The 15929-nt window shown below is 38.8% G+C and overlaps 1 protein-coding gene across 1 annotated transcript; it reads left to right on the forward strand.

The window, feature by feature from the left end:
* Positions 1 to 10174: 10174 nt before the first annotated feature.
* Positions 10175 to 12018, forward strand: LOC143617896 (aquaporin NIP2-1-like). Its single transcript, XM_077090300.1, has 5 exons — positions 10175 to 10297; positions 10379 to 10603; positions 11341 to 11535; positions 11631 to 11692; positions 11781 to 12018. Exons 1-5 carry the CDS (start codon positions 10175 to 10177, stop codon positions 12016 to 12018), a joined length of 843 nt encoding a protein of 280 aa, XP_076946415.1.
* The last annotated feature ends 3911 nt before the right edge of the window (positions 12019 to 15929 follow it).

The raw sequence follows: 15929 nt of genomic DNA on the forward strand, positions 1-15929 counted from the left end.
GTTGTTTTAGATGTAATCAACTAGGACATCTTGTTGCTGATTGCCCTCTGAAGCAAAAATTCAGAGGTGTGAGGCCTTTAAAATCTGAGAAAAGAGCTAACAGTAATCAATTTAATGATAAAACTGAAAACCCATCGAATTTCAGAAAATGGACTAATCCAGGTTTTCAAAGAAATAGATCTCAGTTTTTCACTGGTAACACCCAAAACATAACTAATAATTCATTTAATTCAAGACGGTTTGGATGGCCTCATAGACAATCCACAAGAAGGTATCCTGTTAAGACTCACAGAAATGATTATGATACTAACTTTGGACAGCCAAGGTACGGGATCTTGGTCTTGGGTCCCCAGATTTTAACTCTCTGCTTTAATCGTGCAGGAACAGTTGAACAGGGCTGCCAACAATCAATGGGTTGTGGATAGCGGCTGTTCCCGGCACATGACGGGTAACAAGAAATTGTTACAAGACAGGAAACCTGTTTAAGGTGGTAGAGTGAGTTTCGCAGGAGAGAGCGGTGGAAAGATCACAGGAATTGGGACTGTGACTAACGGGAAGATGACGCTAGAGAAAGTTAACTTTGTTAAAGAACTGAAGCACAATCTGCTGAGTGTTTCGCAGATCTGTGACAAGGATTATACCATGCATTTCACGAAGAATGAGGCGATAGTGTTGTATCCTGGTTTTAAGATACCAGAGGACTGGATTGTTATGAAGGCTCCAAGAGTGAAGAATACGTATATCATGGATATGAGGTCTACTGAAATGGCCACTGAAGAATCGTGTCTTTTGTCGAAAGCGACTGAATCAGAGTCCGAATTATGGCATAGGAGAATGGGGCACATTCATCTTCGTAAGATGAACTACCTTGTCAAAAATGGGCTTGTGTTGGGGGTTCCCTTGAAGAATTTCAACTTCGAAGACAAATGCTTATCATGCAAGAAGGGAAAGCAACACAAGAAATCCCATCTCACCAAGAAGGTCAATTCAATTGTCAGTACCCTAGAATTACTTCATATGGATCTCTTCGGTCCCGTGAATGTAAAAAGTCTAGGGGGAACATCGTACTGCTTGGTGATTACTGATGATTTTTCTCGATACTCGTGGGTATATTTCCTGAAGTCGAAGGACGAAACTGTTCAGATGGTAATAAATTTGATTACCAAAGTTGAGAACATTATGGGAAAAAGAGTTAAATACATCAGGAGTGACAATGGGACTGAGTTCAAGAACTATCAGATGGAGATCTTCTGCCTACAGAAGGGGATTGAACACCAATACAGCGCACCGTATACTCTGCAACAAAATGGAGTGGCTGAGAGGAAGAACAGAACTTTAATTGAAGGAGCCAGAACCATGCTGGCTGATTCCCAACTTCCTGTGGTGTTTTGTGCTGAAGCTGTTGCAACAGCCTGTTATATCCTTAATAGAGTGTTAACTGTTAAAAGATTAAATAAAACCTGTTATGAACTAATGCATGGGAGAAAGCCCAACTTGAGTGGTCTTGAACCATTCGGGTCCCCGTGTTTGATATTAAAGACCAATTCTAAATTTGGTGAAGTAGCCGACGAAGGAATCTTAGTCGGATACGTTGTTGGGACTCCCAACAGACGGGTCTTTAATACATCGAACAGCAAGGTTGAGGTGGTGTGTAACACTGATATCACAAGTTACAAATCACCAAAACCAAGCACGGGACCCGCTGGGGTTTTCGACTATGATAGACTCTTTAAATCTTTTAACATACCTTATTTGGATTTTGCAGAAGTTGAGGAACGAATTGCTACGAAGATGATATGCGATGAGGAAGACACTTTGGTGCAAAGACCACAGTATGATGAATGTCAGCCTTCCTCGTCAAATGCTGTCAATACCCCTGCTGCCTCTACTGAAGAGGAATTCATCAATCCGTTTCACTCTCAACATCAATCAACCATGGATGAGCTATCTTCGAACTTGGAAGATAATCTAAATGTCAGTTCGGTTCCGACTACGAGAATTCACAAAGATCATCCTTTGGAGAATGTGATAGGTGATCCGTCCGCCGGTGTACAAACAAGACAAAGCTTGAATGAGCACACCTGTGTTTACACAAGCATTAAAGACACGGGCATTATCAACGAATGCTTGTACACCTGCTTCATCAGCCAGATTGAACCAAAGAACTATCAAATGGCTCTTAAGGACAGCTCGTGGGTCGAAGCCATGCAAGAAGAGTTAGCTCAGTTTAAGAAAATGGAAGTATGGAATTTGGTTGAAAAACCGAAGAATGTGCATGCGATAGGCACGAAGTGGGTCTTCAAATGTAAGAGAGATGAGAAAGGAGTTGTTATCAGGAATAAGGCGAGGCTGGTTGTTAAAGGCTTTAATCAGCAAGAGGGGATTGATTACAATGAAGTATTTGCTCCTGTGGCAAGATTGGAAGCCATTCGACTGTTTTTGGCATTTGCTGCTCATAAGGAGATGAAAGTTTTTCAGTTGGATGTGAAGAGCGCGTTCCTAAATGGTAAAGTCGATGAGGTTGTGTACGTTGAGCAACCTCCGGGTTTTCCTGACCCTGACTTTCCCGATCACGTGTACAAGCTAAGTAAAGCGCTGTATGGACTACATCAGGCACCTCGTGCCTGGTACTCAACGTTATCCGATTACTTGCTTGAGAATGAGTTTGAAAGAGGTAAGATTGATAGCACGTTGTTCTTCAAGAGAAAAGGAAGCGACTTTTTGCTGGTGCAAGTCTACGTGGACGACATTATCTTTGCTGCATCAAAGGTCGCCATGTGTCAGGAGTTTGAGGCCGTCATGAAGAAGAGATTTGAAATGAGTGCTATGGGTGAACTAACTTTCTTTTTAGGATTGCAGGTTGATCAGAAGAAAGACGGGATGTTCATTCATCAGACAAAGTATATCCATGATGTTCTCAAACGCTTCAAGATGGAGGACAGCACTCCATATGATACTCCAGTCTGCGTCAATCACAAATTGGGTGCTGATTCAGACAACGATGCAGATGTGGACCCAACCCAATATCGGGCTATTATAGGTTCTTTAATGTACTTAACTGCTTCTAGGCCTGATATAATGTTTGCTGTTTGTCTTTGTGCACGCTTTCAGGCAAACCCAAAAGAATCTCATTTGAAGGGTGCGAAGAGGATACTGCGGTATCTCAAAGGCAAGCCGAAGCTGGGGTTGTGGTACCCGAGAGGAGGAGACTTGGAGCTAGTCGCTTACACAGATTCTGATTATGGAGGGTGCAATCAGAGTCGGAAGTCTACAACTGGTGGATGTCAGTTTCTTGGTGGCAGATTGGTGTCGTGGCAATGCAAGAAGCAGACTTCAGTCGCAATTTCAACCTGTGAAGCAGAATACATGGCAGCATCCAACTGCTGCTCCCAGGTTCTTTGGATTCAACAACAGTTGCGCGACTATGGTCTGAATTTCTCACTTACTCCTATTTGCATTGATAACTCAGCTGCTATCTCAGTAACTAACAATCCCGTAAAGCACAGTAAAACTAAACATATTGACATACGTCATCATTTTATACGGGATTGTGCTGAGAAGAAACTGATTGTGCTCGAGAAGGTTGACACGTTAGATAATTTCGCTGACTTGTTCATGAAAGCGTTTGGCAAGTCTAGATTTCAAAACCTTGTTGAGCTGAATGGGATGATCAATCCCGAGTAACCGTGCTTTCTATGTTTGTTTAAAAAAAAAACGTCAATATCGCTTAGAATTATGTCGGTTGCCTTAGTTTGATGGACATTTCTTCGGATATGTTTGGTCCTCATTTCTACTTGTAGAATCTGAGGATAGCCATTAACCAGATGACTGAGAGTGACCGGGGCGGTTTATGATGTGTTTTCATTCTTTCGCCGAAAATTAGTCGATCAAAATTAGTTAGAAGGACACATACTAGTATGTGGTCGGTCCAGCTGATCCATTGGATCTTCGGGATAGCCGTTAACCTGAAGACTTTGATTTGGTCGGGGCGATAGAAGTTAAATTTTTTCTTTTTGGGAAATGAAATTATTTTTCAAGTCTACTACTTCGTAAGAAGTTACTTTACTATGTTTAACAGAAAATTGATCCAACCTTGGAAAGTGATAGATATACTGATTCTGTGTGCTTAACTAGTGAAGTTATTAGGCTTAAAAGACTTGAGAACAGTCATTGTATGTCATGGTAGCTTTTTATGGTGCGTAAAAGTAGAAGTGATACTAACTAAATCTACTCGATTTTTTGTGGAAACTTCTTAAGAGTTGTGCATCTCTTCATACATATCTTTCCGAATGATAGGCAGAAAAGCAATTACCCAGTCATACACGAGCCCGAGAGTGTTCTGATTCCCGTGAAGATAGCGTGTCAAGACACTGCAATGATCCAGATTCGGGACTTGCAGTTATTTTCTAATTGAAGTTGTGTATATACATGTTAGATTAAAAAAAAAAAAAAAAAATTCTAGAGTTCATAATGATAATGATTATCAATCAAGACACAAGAAGGTGAACGGGAAGCAGAGTCTAAGATCGAAGAGTAATTACTACTTAATCAGACACTACGGGTTGAGGTCAATTCGGGGTGACTTGGGGAAAGCCAAATACGCCTTGAGAATAGATAGGAGGCATCATAATCTCTGAGTTGTTGCCCACTTAAGTTTTGAGCTTAATTGAACCTAACTCGTATCACAGAAACGATGAAAACCATTTTAAGTAGATTACCTGCTTACAACCTGTTTCTTTATGTCATAATACAGCTGAACACGGATCGGTGTGACAGTCACGAAATTAGTATGATTCCTGTTCGGATCTTTTCTAAAACATGGTAGTCCCTGTCGAGACTGAAATTTGATCCCGTGTACTTTAATTTTTCAAATTTTTGTTACTTTTGTAATTGTTTGATTTTATACCTGGTTACTTGGTCTTGATCGTATCATTTAACGCTTTAAAGGATGTTTTCTAACTTAATTACAAATTGTTCAAATTATAGGGGTTTGTTTTGAAAATTTTAATACCAGCGAAGTTGTGCCTAACTTCGCCTGCAATAGGCGAAGTTATCCACAACTTCGCCTGTAAAGTTTTGACCCTATATAAAGAAGTTTTATAGTCAAACTGTTCATTTATTTCAAAACCCAGCGAACTTATACTCACAGAAACCTAGGCGAACTTACAACTTCGATTCATCCGTGTTTCTTGTTCAAATTTCGAGTCCGATTAAAGGTGTGTAGGGTAATCGACTCATATAATCTCGTTCATTAATGTTTTTCAGAGGTCGTATCGACCCGATTAACAACTTCGTGTTTCGAAACCTTAAACACCCGATTTCAAACATGTTTTCACGTGGTAGTAATCAACCTAAACGTCCAAATCTTCATAAAATCAAGTTTTACGGAGTCCGCAATCTCCAAATTGACCCGATTCACCTCGTTGGAAAAACCTAACTGTTGCCGATTCGAATTCGGCGAAGTTACAGTTTAGGCGAAGTTATCCGTAACTTCGCCTGAGGTTTAACTTCGCCTGATTATTGATTTTGAAACAGTTTATGAGGCGATGTTGTGATTAGGCGAAGTTATCCCTAACTTCGCCTGGACCATGTTACCTATCTATTATCAGACGAAGTTCAAGTTGAAGCGAAGTTGTTTCCCAACTTTGTCTCACCTTTAACTTCGCCTATACAGAATTGATCACAACTTCGCTCATGGTAACAGGCGAACTTGTGATTCGCTTTGATGTTTATCTAACTTAACCTGTTTGTTGCAGATATGGCTGCTGTTACTGGAGCAGGTGGTGCAGGCGGTGATGACGGAGGTGATCACCAGAGACAGTTTTTCCCGGGTCACAACATGTATATCACCTTAGACCCGGAGGCGAGCGGAGTTGATGATTTCCGCGAAATCATCACATTTCTGTTACGCTCGAGAATATTCCACGCCATTACAACAACTCTGCTGATATCCTTACCCAACATTGAGGATTTCTGGCAGACCGTGGAATACGACTGTAGAGTCGAACCCCCGGTGATGCGCGCAACCGTCAACAATCATATTGTTCAGTTCTCTTCTGAACAAATCCGGGCGGCTTTACGTTTTGGGAACGAGACAAGGGATGACCCAACCGAGTTTGTAGCTCCTTTCCGTGATGGAGCGTTTTTGAGGATGGGATACTCTGGTCCCTTAGGGGATACGCAGAGGAGGAAAGGCTTTCTACTTGACCAGTGGCGCTTTCTCATGCATGTTATGATAGTATGCATGTCAGGGAGAAAGGCGGGCACTGATGACATGGGCGCGACCATGCAGTCAGCAATGACTGCTCTGACATACAACAAGCGATTCAGCTTTAGTCAGATGGTCTTTTATGAGATTGATCGTTAACGAAGAGCGATGGCGCGTGAGCGGTTCATCATGTATCCAAGATTCCTTCAAATGATCTTGAATCATGTTGCTCCAACGCTTCCTCAGCGCCGTCCGATCCGATATGTTGAGAGTGTGAACAAACGGATCTTCGCCCAATGCAGATCCTCCAGTGCGAGGAGCAAACCTGAGCTTCGTCCTCGCCATACTCCACTCTTTGGGTACTTAATCAACCCGGGGTATGTGCCTGCTCGTGGGGATGAGTTTAGGGACCCGGCACCACAACAGGCAGGAGCACCTCAAGCTATACCTGCTGCTCCTGTTGTGTCACCGGAGGAGGACGTGGACCTTGATGCAGAATTTGGTGGTCAAGGCTTCTTTGATATGGATCGGGTGGATCCAGAGGAAAATGTACAGGTCTCGGTAGCCCAAGTGTCGACTGTGAATGTTACTAGAACAGCTGCTACGGTGGCCGGTTCTGATTCTGATGATGAAGTGGCAGAGGCGAGAAGGATTATGGTGACTCGAGAAAGACTACATGGGAAAAGAAAGAGAACAGATGATGATGACGAGTCAGACTATGAGGAAGAGGTACAACAGTTGATAAGGAGGTCAAGAAGGGAACGGATAGGTGCAGGATCAGGAGCCGGTGAGAGCTCTAGGGTGGTACGTTTCATTCCACCAGCACTATCCGGTATGACAATGGTTCCCTCATCACTACAGGTTACAAGGCCAAGCGCTACGGGTGTTCCCGTGGTGGCTACCTCATCTACATTTGGCCTCCCACCCACTACTTTCCAACTTTCGGCTCCGGAAATAGTTTCATTGCCGCCTCCGACTGTTACTCCATCGGAGGTCGTGGCACAATTTATAGAGTCGACTGTTGTGGCCACTGCAGGGCTATCGGTGACGATACCACCTGCGGTTACGTCTATTTCTACTTCTGAGGTTCCGGTGACATCGGAAATCCCTCCTCAGTACACTCAAGACATTTCACATATGAGGTTCGATTTCGATGCAACCCTCTCAGACTCAGAACGAATAGCAGCACTTGAACGGGTCGTGGCAGAACAATCAAGGGTGAATCTTATCCAGACCCAGGCTATTCAACGCCTAGTTGCAGAGAATCAGATGCAGTCGTCCCTGCTGGTAGAACATGGAAAGATCATAGATGCTCTGAAGGAGTTCTTGGCATCTCAGGGGGAGACGAGCTGTAAAGGCGATGAGTTGAGGACCAAGAGAAGGAATGATAGAGACGATGATCCCAATGCGTCGAAAGATGCAGGTGGTGAGCTACCAAGAACTGATCAAGCTCTTGGGACTTCCACAACTCAGGGGGAGTCGACATCTGCAGCTGGTGGTGATGATGTGGTGTTGGTGGACGTAGAGGAGATGGATGATAGCTTGGTTGGTGATGATGATGTATTGCCAAGTGATGTGATAGAAAAGATTGGTGGAGATATTGTGATTGATACAGAGATAGAAGAGGGTAGTTGAGGAAAATATTGAGCATGCATTCCAGATGTTGAGAAAGCAGATTTGAGTGAACAGATTGGAAGCGATGAGTCTGAATGGGAAGAGCAGCCTAGATGGAAAGAAGGCTATGCTCAGTGGTTCGTCAAAACGAAGAAACCGGCGGTCCCTACAATGTTTAAGAAGAGTTACAACATTAAAGGCTATGCTGAAGCGAAGAAAGGGATTATTTGCTGGATCTATGATGAGCAGTTGAGGCTCTTCGTGATTAAAAGGTATGACGGTATTCAGTATTTTAAAAGACTGTTAAGATCGTTGAATACACTGCCGGAATGTGAAGTGAAAGACTTAGCCAGATTGGGGTTAATCAATCGAAGTGACGATAATATGGCTAGAGTTATTGGGAAAATTGTTTGGAAAGAAAGTATAAAAGAGAAGAAATTTGAGCTGTTAAAACCACAAAAGGGAAAACTTGTTGAAGACAAGGATAGAGGTTTGAGAGCTGATGGAAAACCTTGGATGGTCATGAAGTATAAACCGATCCGGTGTTTGAAAGAAGTACCGATGAAACTAATGCCCAAGGATGTGCTTAAAGACCTAAAGTGGCGGTTTGTAGATTGTGAGACAGCTGAGGCAGTGATGGAAGACGAGGATGAACAAGAGGTTCTAAGAGTTTACGATCCGATGCACTTGGTAAACTTATCGCAAGCTGATTTGCAGGTGTTGAATGACAAGAAGATATTTTATATTCCTGCTTGGAAAGAAGAAGCGAGGAAATATCAAAGAGTTGTCTCGGTTTGTGTTCGAGAAGGAGTGCATGCTTGAGGATAGAAGATTGAAGATTACAAGACACGTGTTTGAAGCTAAAGAGATGAAGCTACTGCCAAGGGGGAGTCTGTTGGTGCATGATGTCAGTAGTTCAGTGTCTAGTGTCTGTAATCGCGTTTGTAATGTTTTATGTTTTGTATAAGCGAAGTTGCTAACAAGTTCGCTGATATAGGCGAACTTGTTAGACAAGCGAAGTTAGTGACAACTTCGCCTGAACATGCCAGGCGAAGTTGTCGTGTCTATATAAGCTATATGTTACGGCTTATTCTAGTTAATAGCTTACGAGTTTTTGTATTCGAGTCAGAGAGTATTGTATCCGGTGATCATAGTATCACGTGTTTAAGGTTGGTATACAATGTATTTGATTATCGTGTGTTAATCGTATTGTTTTCTATACTCGTAACGTCTTACGTAGGGATTCCGCACCTACGTAGAACGCGATATCTCGTGTAGATCCGGCTGGGAACCTACAAAAAGTATGAGAATCAACCAATAGGAAGGGGAGATATGGACTTAAAGCTTATTGCTTTAATAGTACAGTTAGATTTGTTTGTTATAAAAGAAATGCATACAGTGTTGACTTGGATTTTAGTAAATTACAGTTATTATATACTCAAAAAGTAATCATTAAAAATGGAATTGAATGCGTAGTGTGTTTTCTAGTAGACCATATGTAGTCATAAAGCCTCATCCTTGGGCGTTATGTGCCACGTGGCATCCAATCAGAGTTATGATTTTTTATAAAACAGGGTGTAGTCATAACTTGTACAAAACGCACGCCGGAAATAAGATTTTGTTTTTTTTTTAATTTTCGTGCCTTCCACCCGCGTTATGTACAAAACGCCGCAAAAATAATAAACCAAAATGCCGGAAGGGGGGGGGGGTGCCCCCGACATAATCCACCAAAACGCCGGCATAAAGCCATGACTGCGGAAGGCCTTAGAGAAACTTTTTTTTTTCCTAAAATCATTTGGAATTACCCCTAATGAGTGAACTTTTATGAGACGGAGTGTTACTTGTTTATACTTTATTTGAAAATATTAGTCTGACTCATTCAGAAACACCATCATGAGCTGTAAAAAAACCTCATTGAGTCAGGTTTTAAACCTTAAAGATCTCAAGTCTTAACCAATATCACATTCATGTCATTGGATTAGAAAATCAATTGCTAACTGAAATCGTAGTTGATATCAGTTAACTTGGTACCTAAAGCCTCTTGCAATTAATTTTTGATATCATTATGTATGAGTGACAAGAAACCACAAAGAATTTAGCTCACAATATTGCAAAATTGAAGCAACATGATTGATTTCTAGATTAAAGTGATACCGTTACAAGTTAATAATATTTTATATACATAGTATTTAAATAAGTGTTGTCCGTTAAGGCTAGGATGATGCAAATTGTATATAAGTATACGAACCTTGAGCACTTAGATAATACATTATAGATACTCTTCACTTTTTAACTATAATCTTCGAGTTTCTCGGTCTTGTTTTATATCAACATACCGTTGTAATTGTAACCATGTCGGCAATACATCCAAATCGTGACATACACAAATTAGTCGCAGCAGAAGCATCGAAAAATCATCAGCTCAATGTCTCTATATCATCCCTCCTTGACTACCCTCCTGGTTTTTCACGAAAGGTAAGGTGTCATTACTAGTAAAGAAAATGTCCATTTTAATTGGGTTAAATAACGTATGATTTAATCATGTTTTGTTAGCAGGTGGTAGCGGAAGCGGTGGCTACATTCTTGTTGGTGTTTGTGACATGTGGAGCCGCGTCACTTACCACAAGTGATGACCACAAGGTGTCCCAGCTTGGAGCCTCAGTTGCGGGTGGGCTCATTGTAACTGTTATGATCTATGCTGTTGGACATATTTCGGGTGCACACATGAACCCTGCCGTCACACTAGCTTTCGCTACTGGTGGACATTTCCCTTGGGTTCAGGTATCTGATTAACTAGACAACACCTACACGAACACGTCGTTATGTTGGCACCATACATCTCAAAATGTTCAAACCGTAAATCAAATAGTATTTGGCTATAACGTGACATATGGGAACTTAAGTCCTTTAAGACCATGCCATTTATGTGAATTTATACATTAGTAGGTGGTTTAAAATACAGAAAAGTATTGCTAGGTATTTCGTAGAAGTTCTTGTAATTATATTCCGTCTACTACCCCTACAAGCGAACTCCACAAGTTCGTTTGGGTGGCAACGAAATCCAATATAGTTTGGTGAAAAAACTATAATTGACGTCGTGACGGGATAAGTTTGTTAGAGAAAATATACAGATTTTCGCTTGCCACACGAGCTAACTCTAAAAGAAAGTATCATAACTTACTTGAGTTTCTTGAAGGAATGAATAATTACCTAAAAGTACAAGAACTTAAAAAGATTATAAGGCATGTTAATAGTTTATTCTAATTTCTAAAACTATAAGTCTAAAAAAGTTTCCACAAGAAGTTGTATGAAAATATGTGGACCACTTGAGGACCTACTAGGAGTTGGCTCTCTCCATTAACAATTTTTTTATCATATAATACATAAATACTTGTCGTACTCATTTTAGTGAGACAGTCAGAAGTTTTAGCTTAGGTTCACCTTTAACTCTACAGTCAATTGGCTCGTACTTACTTCAGTGTGTCATATATGTAATCAGACTAGCTCGATTTATACAGGTTCCTATATACGCAGCAGCACAACTAATAGGGTCCGTATCAGCATCGTTTGCCTTACGTGCCTTGTTACAACAAGTAAAACATTTGGGCACGACAACACCTTCCGGGACAGACCTACAAGCTTTGATCATGGAGATCATCGTCACTTTTTCTATGATGTTTGTCACATCAGCTGTCGCTACAGATTCTAAAGCAGTAAGAAGGGTGGTTTCATTTAAAAAATTTATAAATGAAAAAAATCACATTTCATAATAAAAAGATTAGATATTTATAAAAAATAATGTTTGTAGGTAGGAGAGCTAGCAGGCTTAGCAGTTGGATCAGCAGTATGCATTACTTCTATCTTAGCAGGGTACAAATTTAAAACTATATTAACTTTATAAGATAAGCTACTTATATGTTAACAAATAATATACAAAGCATGCATATTTAATATGCAGACCAGTATCAGGAGGATCGATGAATCCAGCACGCACTATTGGACCCGCGTTAGCTAGCAACAACTATAAGGCTATTTGGGTGTACATTATTGGTCCCGTATTTGGGACCATATCAGCGGTGATGTGCTACAGTTTTATTCGATATACAGATACACCAGTTCAGTTGGTATCATCTTCCAAACTTAGAAGAATGAAGAGTAATGATGAAGATCTTGAAGCGAACGGTTCTCTTAATTAGGTGTAATGATATTATCTAGTAAAATGTCATAAGATATTAATGAACTTCAAACAAACATGTCTATGTTTCAATATTAATAGTTGGGTGATCAAACATGTTGATTCTCTAGCTAGATATAATAAATCATAGTTTAAGCAAAACATAAATATTTACCAAATGTCATGTGATAACTAATAGAATTTTGATTACCAAAATAGTGTCAAATATAATGATGACGATAAACTTTGCGTTGATCCTTCGTACGACTTTAACATAATGCCCACAACTGAGATATTCTTGAAATCTACCAGCCGGAGAAAAGATCTAAAGAATTCACTTACTCGCGCTCTATATTAGCTTCAATTAAAAGCAATATGTAGAAATATCATAATGCCACAAATCTGATTAAGGTATATGAAATAGGATCAAATACATTTTATTCTTAACATGAAAACGGTGAGAATCAATTTGTGTATAAATCAATATTTGTGTATAAATAAACCTATCAGAATTGTATGATCATAACGCTTTTGTTATATCAAGCACGCTCACGAAAGTATCTGGTTTACACGCTGAACTATTTTTGGTTTAATAATACTAAATGAATAAAAATATGAATATCTGTGTAGCTATTTTGAATACTTTTAAGAGTATCACCAATAGAGGTGATTCTTGGTGATGTTTTTAAGATGCCATATCAGATATGACCCACTAAATTAGTTCTTTTATAGTATATTATCTCTCATCTCTCCTCCCTCTCCACTCACATACATATTTTTAGAGATTCTTGTATAAGACCATCCGTAGTGGTCGAGTTGTGGCTGCGTTTTGATGTATAACGTCGGGGGCACACCGCCCCCCCGAGCGTTTTGGCTTTTTTTTAACGTTTTGTATTCAACGCGAGATCTGTCTCAAATATAAAAAAAACTATCCGTTGGGGGTGGGGGGTTACCGTTGGGAGCCGTGGAAGTGTTTCTGGAGATGGCCAGTGAGTAACTCCGGTCCGACAGCAGCTGCGGCGGCGGAGGAGATGGTGGAAGGAGACCTAGTTTTCTGATTTGGCTTCGAGCTTGCGGTGGCGGAGGAGGCGGCTGCTGCGGAGGAGGAGGAGGAGGAGGAGGAGGAGGAGGAGGAGGTGTCTTGGGTGTTGGGTTGGTGAGTTTGGTTTCTGATTTGGTTTTGGAATGAAATGGAATAGGTGATATTAACAAAAAGAAATATTGGGTTGGTGTCTTTGTGGGTGTTGGGTTGGTGTCTTGGTGGTTAACGAAATCCCGATCAAATGTCAATTTTGTTTTTGTTTTGATACCATAACAAACGTGTCAGAGACCGATCAAATGCCAAATTTGCTTCTGTTTTGATTTGTTTTATTTTAGTTTCGTTACCGCAATGAAACCGATTGAGTTGAATGACTCACCGTCTTTACGCTCAGTTGAAACCGATTGTTTTTATTTATGAGTTTAATGTATTTTTTTTAAATTTTAATGTAGTTTTTTAATTATATATTTAATTATATAAATGAATTATTATTTAAAAAAAAACAAATAAAATTAATAGTGACTGGGCGCCACGTGACGTATAACGCCTGGGGGTGGAGAGTTATGACGACACCCTATTTTTGTAAAAAATCATAACTCTGACTGGGCGTCACGTGACGTATAATGTCTGGGAGTAGAGAGTTATGAATACTCATGGTCTAAGAATTTCATCATGCCTTCTCTCGTCCACCTAATCATCTCTTTCCTTCAACTTACACTCTCTCTCTTTCAAAAATCTTTAAAAATCTTCTATTAGAGATGGTCTAACCAAACGTGTCAGTAAATTACCTTGTCATCTTTTCTAATAAAAGAAGCGTGAGAAAACAATCTTTCTTGTCATCTTTTGTAATTAAAAAAAGGTGTGAGAAAAATTGACAAGAATGAAAAAGAATAAATTATAAAAATATTAACTGTAGTGGTTTCTAATCATGCATAAAATCAAGAAGATGACAATTTTTGGCATCAAAATTGTCATTAGATTAAAGATTAGCTTGACAAGCAAAAACAATAAAAAAGAAAAAAAAAAGAAAAACAACTTTTCATTATATCTTTGATCAACCAAAATATTTTTTTTATCATTTATCATACAATATGTAATTGATTTACATTAATTTATCAACCATACGTTCACTTTCAGTTATATTTAAACGTAACACCGGCAACATCCTCACCTATGACATCAAAATCCATCGCACCTTATAACATAAGGCCTCATGATGTGAGGCTAAAATGTGCGGTTTCTAGGACCTTTTCACCAAATTAACCGCACATTAAGGTGGTTTTGGTATTGATGAAATCAAAATTAATTTTTAAATCCGTTTCCTTTAATTATAAGATTAAAAATGTAAAAGGGATAAAAAGAAAATAATATAGCTAGTATAAGATATATATATATATATATATATATATATATATATATATATATATATATATGGTAGGGTTAACGTAAAAAACAATAGTTTTGTGAGAAACATAAGAATAGATGTAGACCCTTCGATCTAGGATCTAGTGGTTGAGATTGGTAGTTTCTAAAAGTTGTATACTTTCCTATTTACATGGTATAGTGTCCTGTTTAGGTGGTGTACTTTATTTTAAAGCCTTCACACACTTCTCACAAAACAATTGTTTTTTATTTGAACCCTTTTCTATATATATATATATATATATATATATATATATATATATATATATATATATATATATATATATATATATATATATGGTAAGGATCCTAAGAGAACCCTTTGCAAATTGAGAACTTTAAGAACCATTTTGTACCACTAAAAACACCTTTAAAAAAATATTCAAAAAATCAGAAAACAAAAAATAACAAAAATTTTAAAAAAGTAAAAAAAACCAAAATTCTTATATTTCTGTCCGGTTTAATTAAAAAAGTAAAATAAATAAAAAAAAACGTTGTATTATACACATATGTATAATTTTATTTAATATTTAGTTACGTAATATACACATATGTACAGTATCATTTATCTTAAATTATACACATGTGTATAAAAAAATCATGTAAATGTACATATATGTATATATTATACATATGTGTATATAATTTGCTAAACCGAGTTTTTTTTAATGAAACCGGGATGTTAAAATAAGAATTTTGGTTTTTTTACTTTTTTCATTTTTGTGTTTTTTTTATTTTATGATTTTTTTTACCTTTATGTTTTTTGTGGTCTAAAATGATTCTCAAAGTTCTCAATTTTAAAAAAGTTTTCTCATATATATATATATATATATATATATATATATATATATATATATATATATATATCTCAAGAAGTCACATGTATGTATCTTGTACGTTACATATATTATTATAACTAGCATAAGATACATATGTGCAACTTCATGAGTTGTTTACCTAATTTCATAAGCTACACATATATATTTTTTTATGTTTCTAATATTATAATCTAGAGAAAGGAAAATAAAAAATGTTACACTTGATTTGTTCATATTAGTTCTCTTATAAGAGCATTCTCAGCTAGGCCTGTTCACGAGCCGAGCCGAGCCGAGTCGAGCCCGAGCCAGGGCTAGCTCGAGCTCGAGCTCGATAATTATTCGAGCTGGCTTGGCTCGAGCTCGAATCTTAATCGAGATCAAAATTTGAGCTCAAGCTCGGCTCGGTTTTAAATCGAGCCGGCTCGGCTCGGCTCGATTTAGCTCGAAACTTGTAAGAAGAGAAAGAGTACGGCGAGAGAGAGAGAGAGAGAGACGGGAAGAACACGAGAGAGAGAGACGGAGATAGAGAGAGAAGAGACGGAGGGCGAGAAAGAAAGAGAGAGAAAGAGAGATCGGAGAGCAGAGAGAGAAAGAGAGATCGGAGAAAGGGAACGATTTCAAGAGAATGCTCGACTGAAAATGTGAGTATTCGCC

The sequence above is a fragment of the Bidens hawaiensis genome, unplaced genomic scaffold (assembly GCF_021521415.1).
Source record: "Bidens hawaiensis isolate Kalapana, Puna unplaced genomic scaffold, B.hawaiensis_p1.1 tig00060078_1, whole genome shotgun sequence".
NCBI classification, from domain to species: Eukaryota; Viridiplantae; Streptophyta; class Magnoliopsida; order Asterales; family Asteraceae; genus Bidens; species Bidens hawaiensis.

Bases quoted from the DNA above. Each gene is read 5' to 3' on its own strand.
- LOC143617896 (XM_077090300.1), top strand. From the start codon at position 10,175: ATGTCGGCAATACATCCAAATCGTGACATACACAAATTAGTCGCAGCA. The intron at 11,536-11,630 runs GTAAGAAGGGTG...TAATGTTTGTAG, and splicing joins TCGCTACAGATTCTAAAGCA to GTAGGAGAGCTAGCAGGCTT. The intron at 11,693-11,780 runs GTACAAATTTAA...TTTAATATGCAG, and splicing joins ATTACTTCTATCTTAGCAGG to ACCAGTATCAGGAGGATCGA.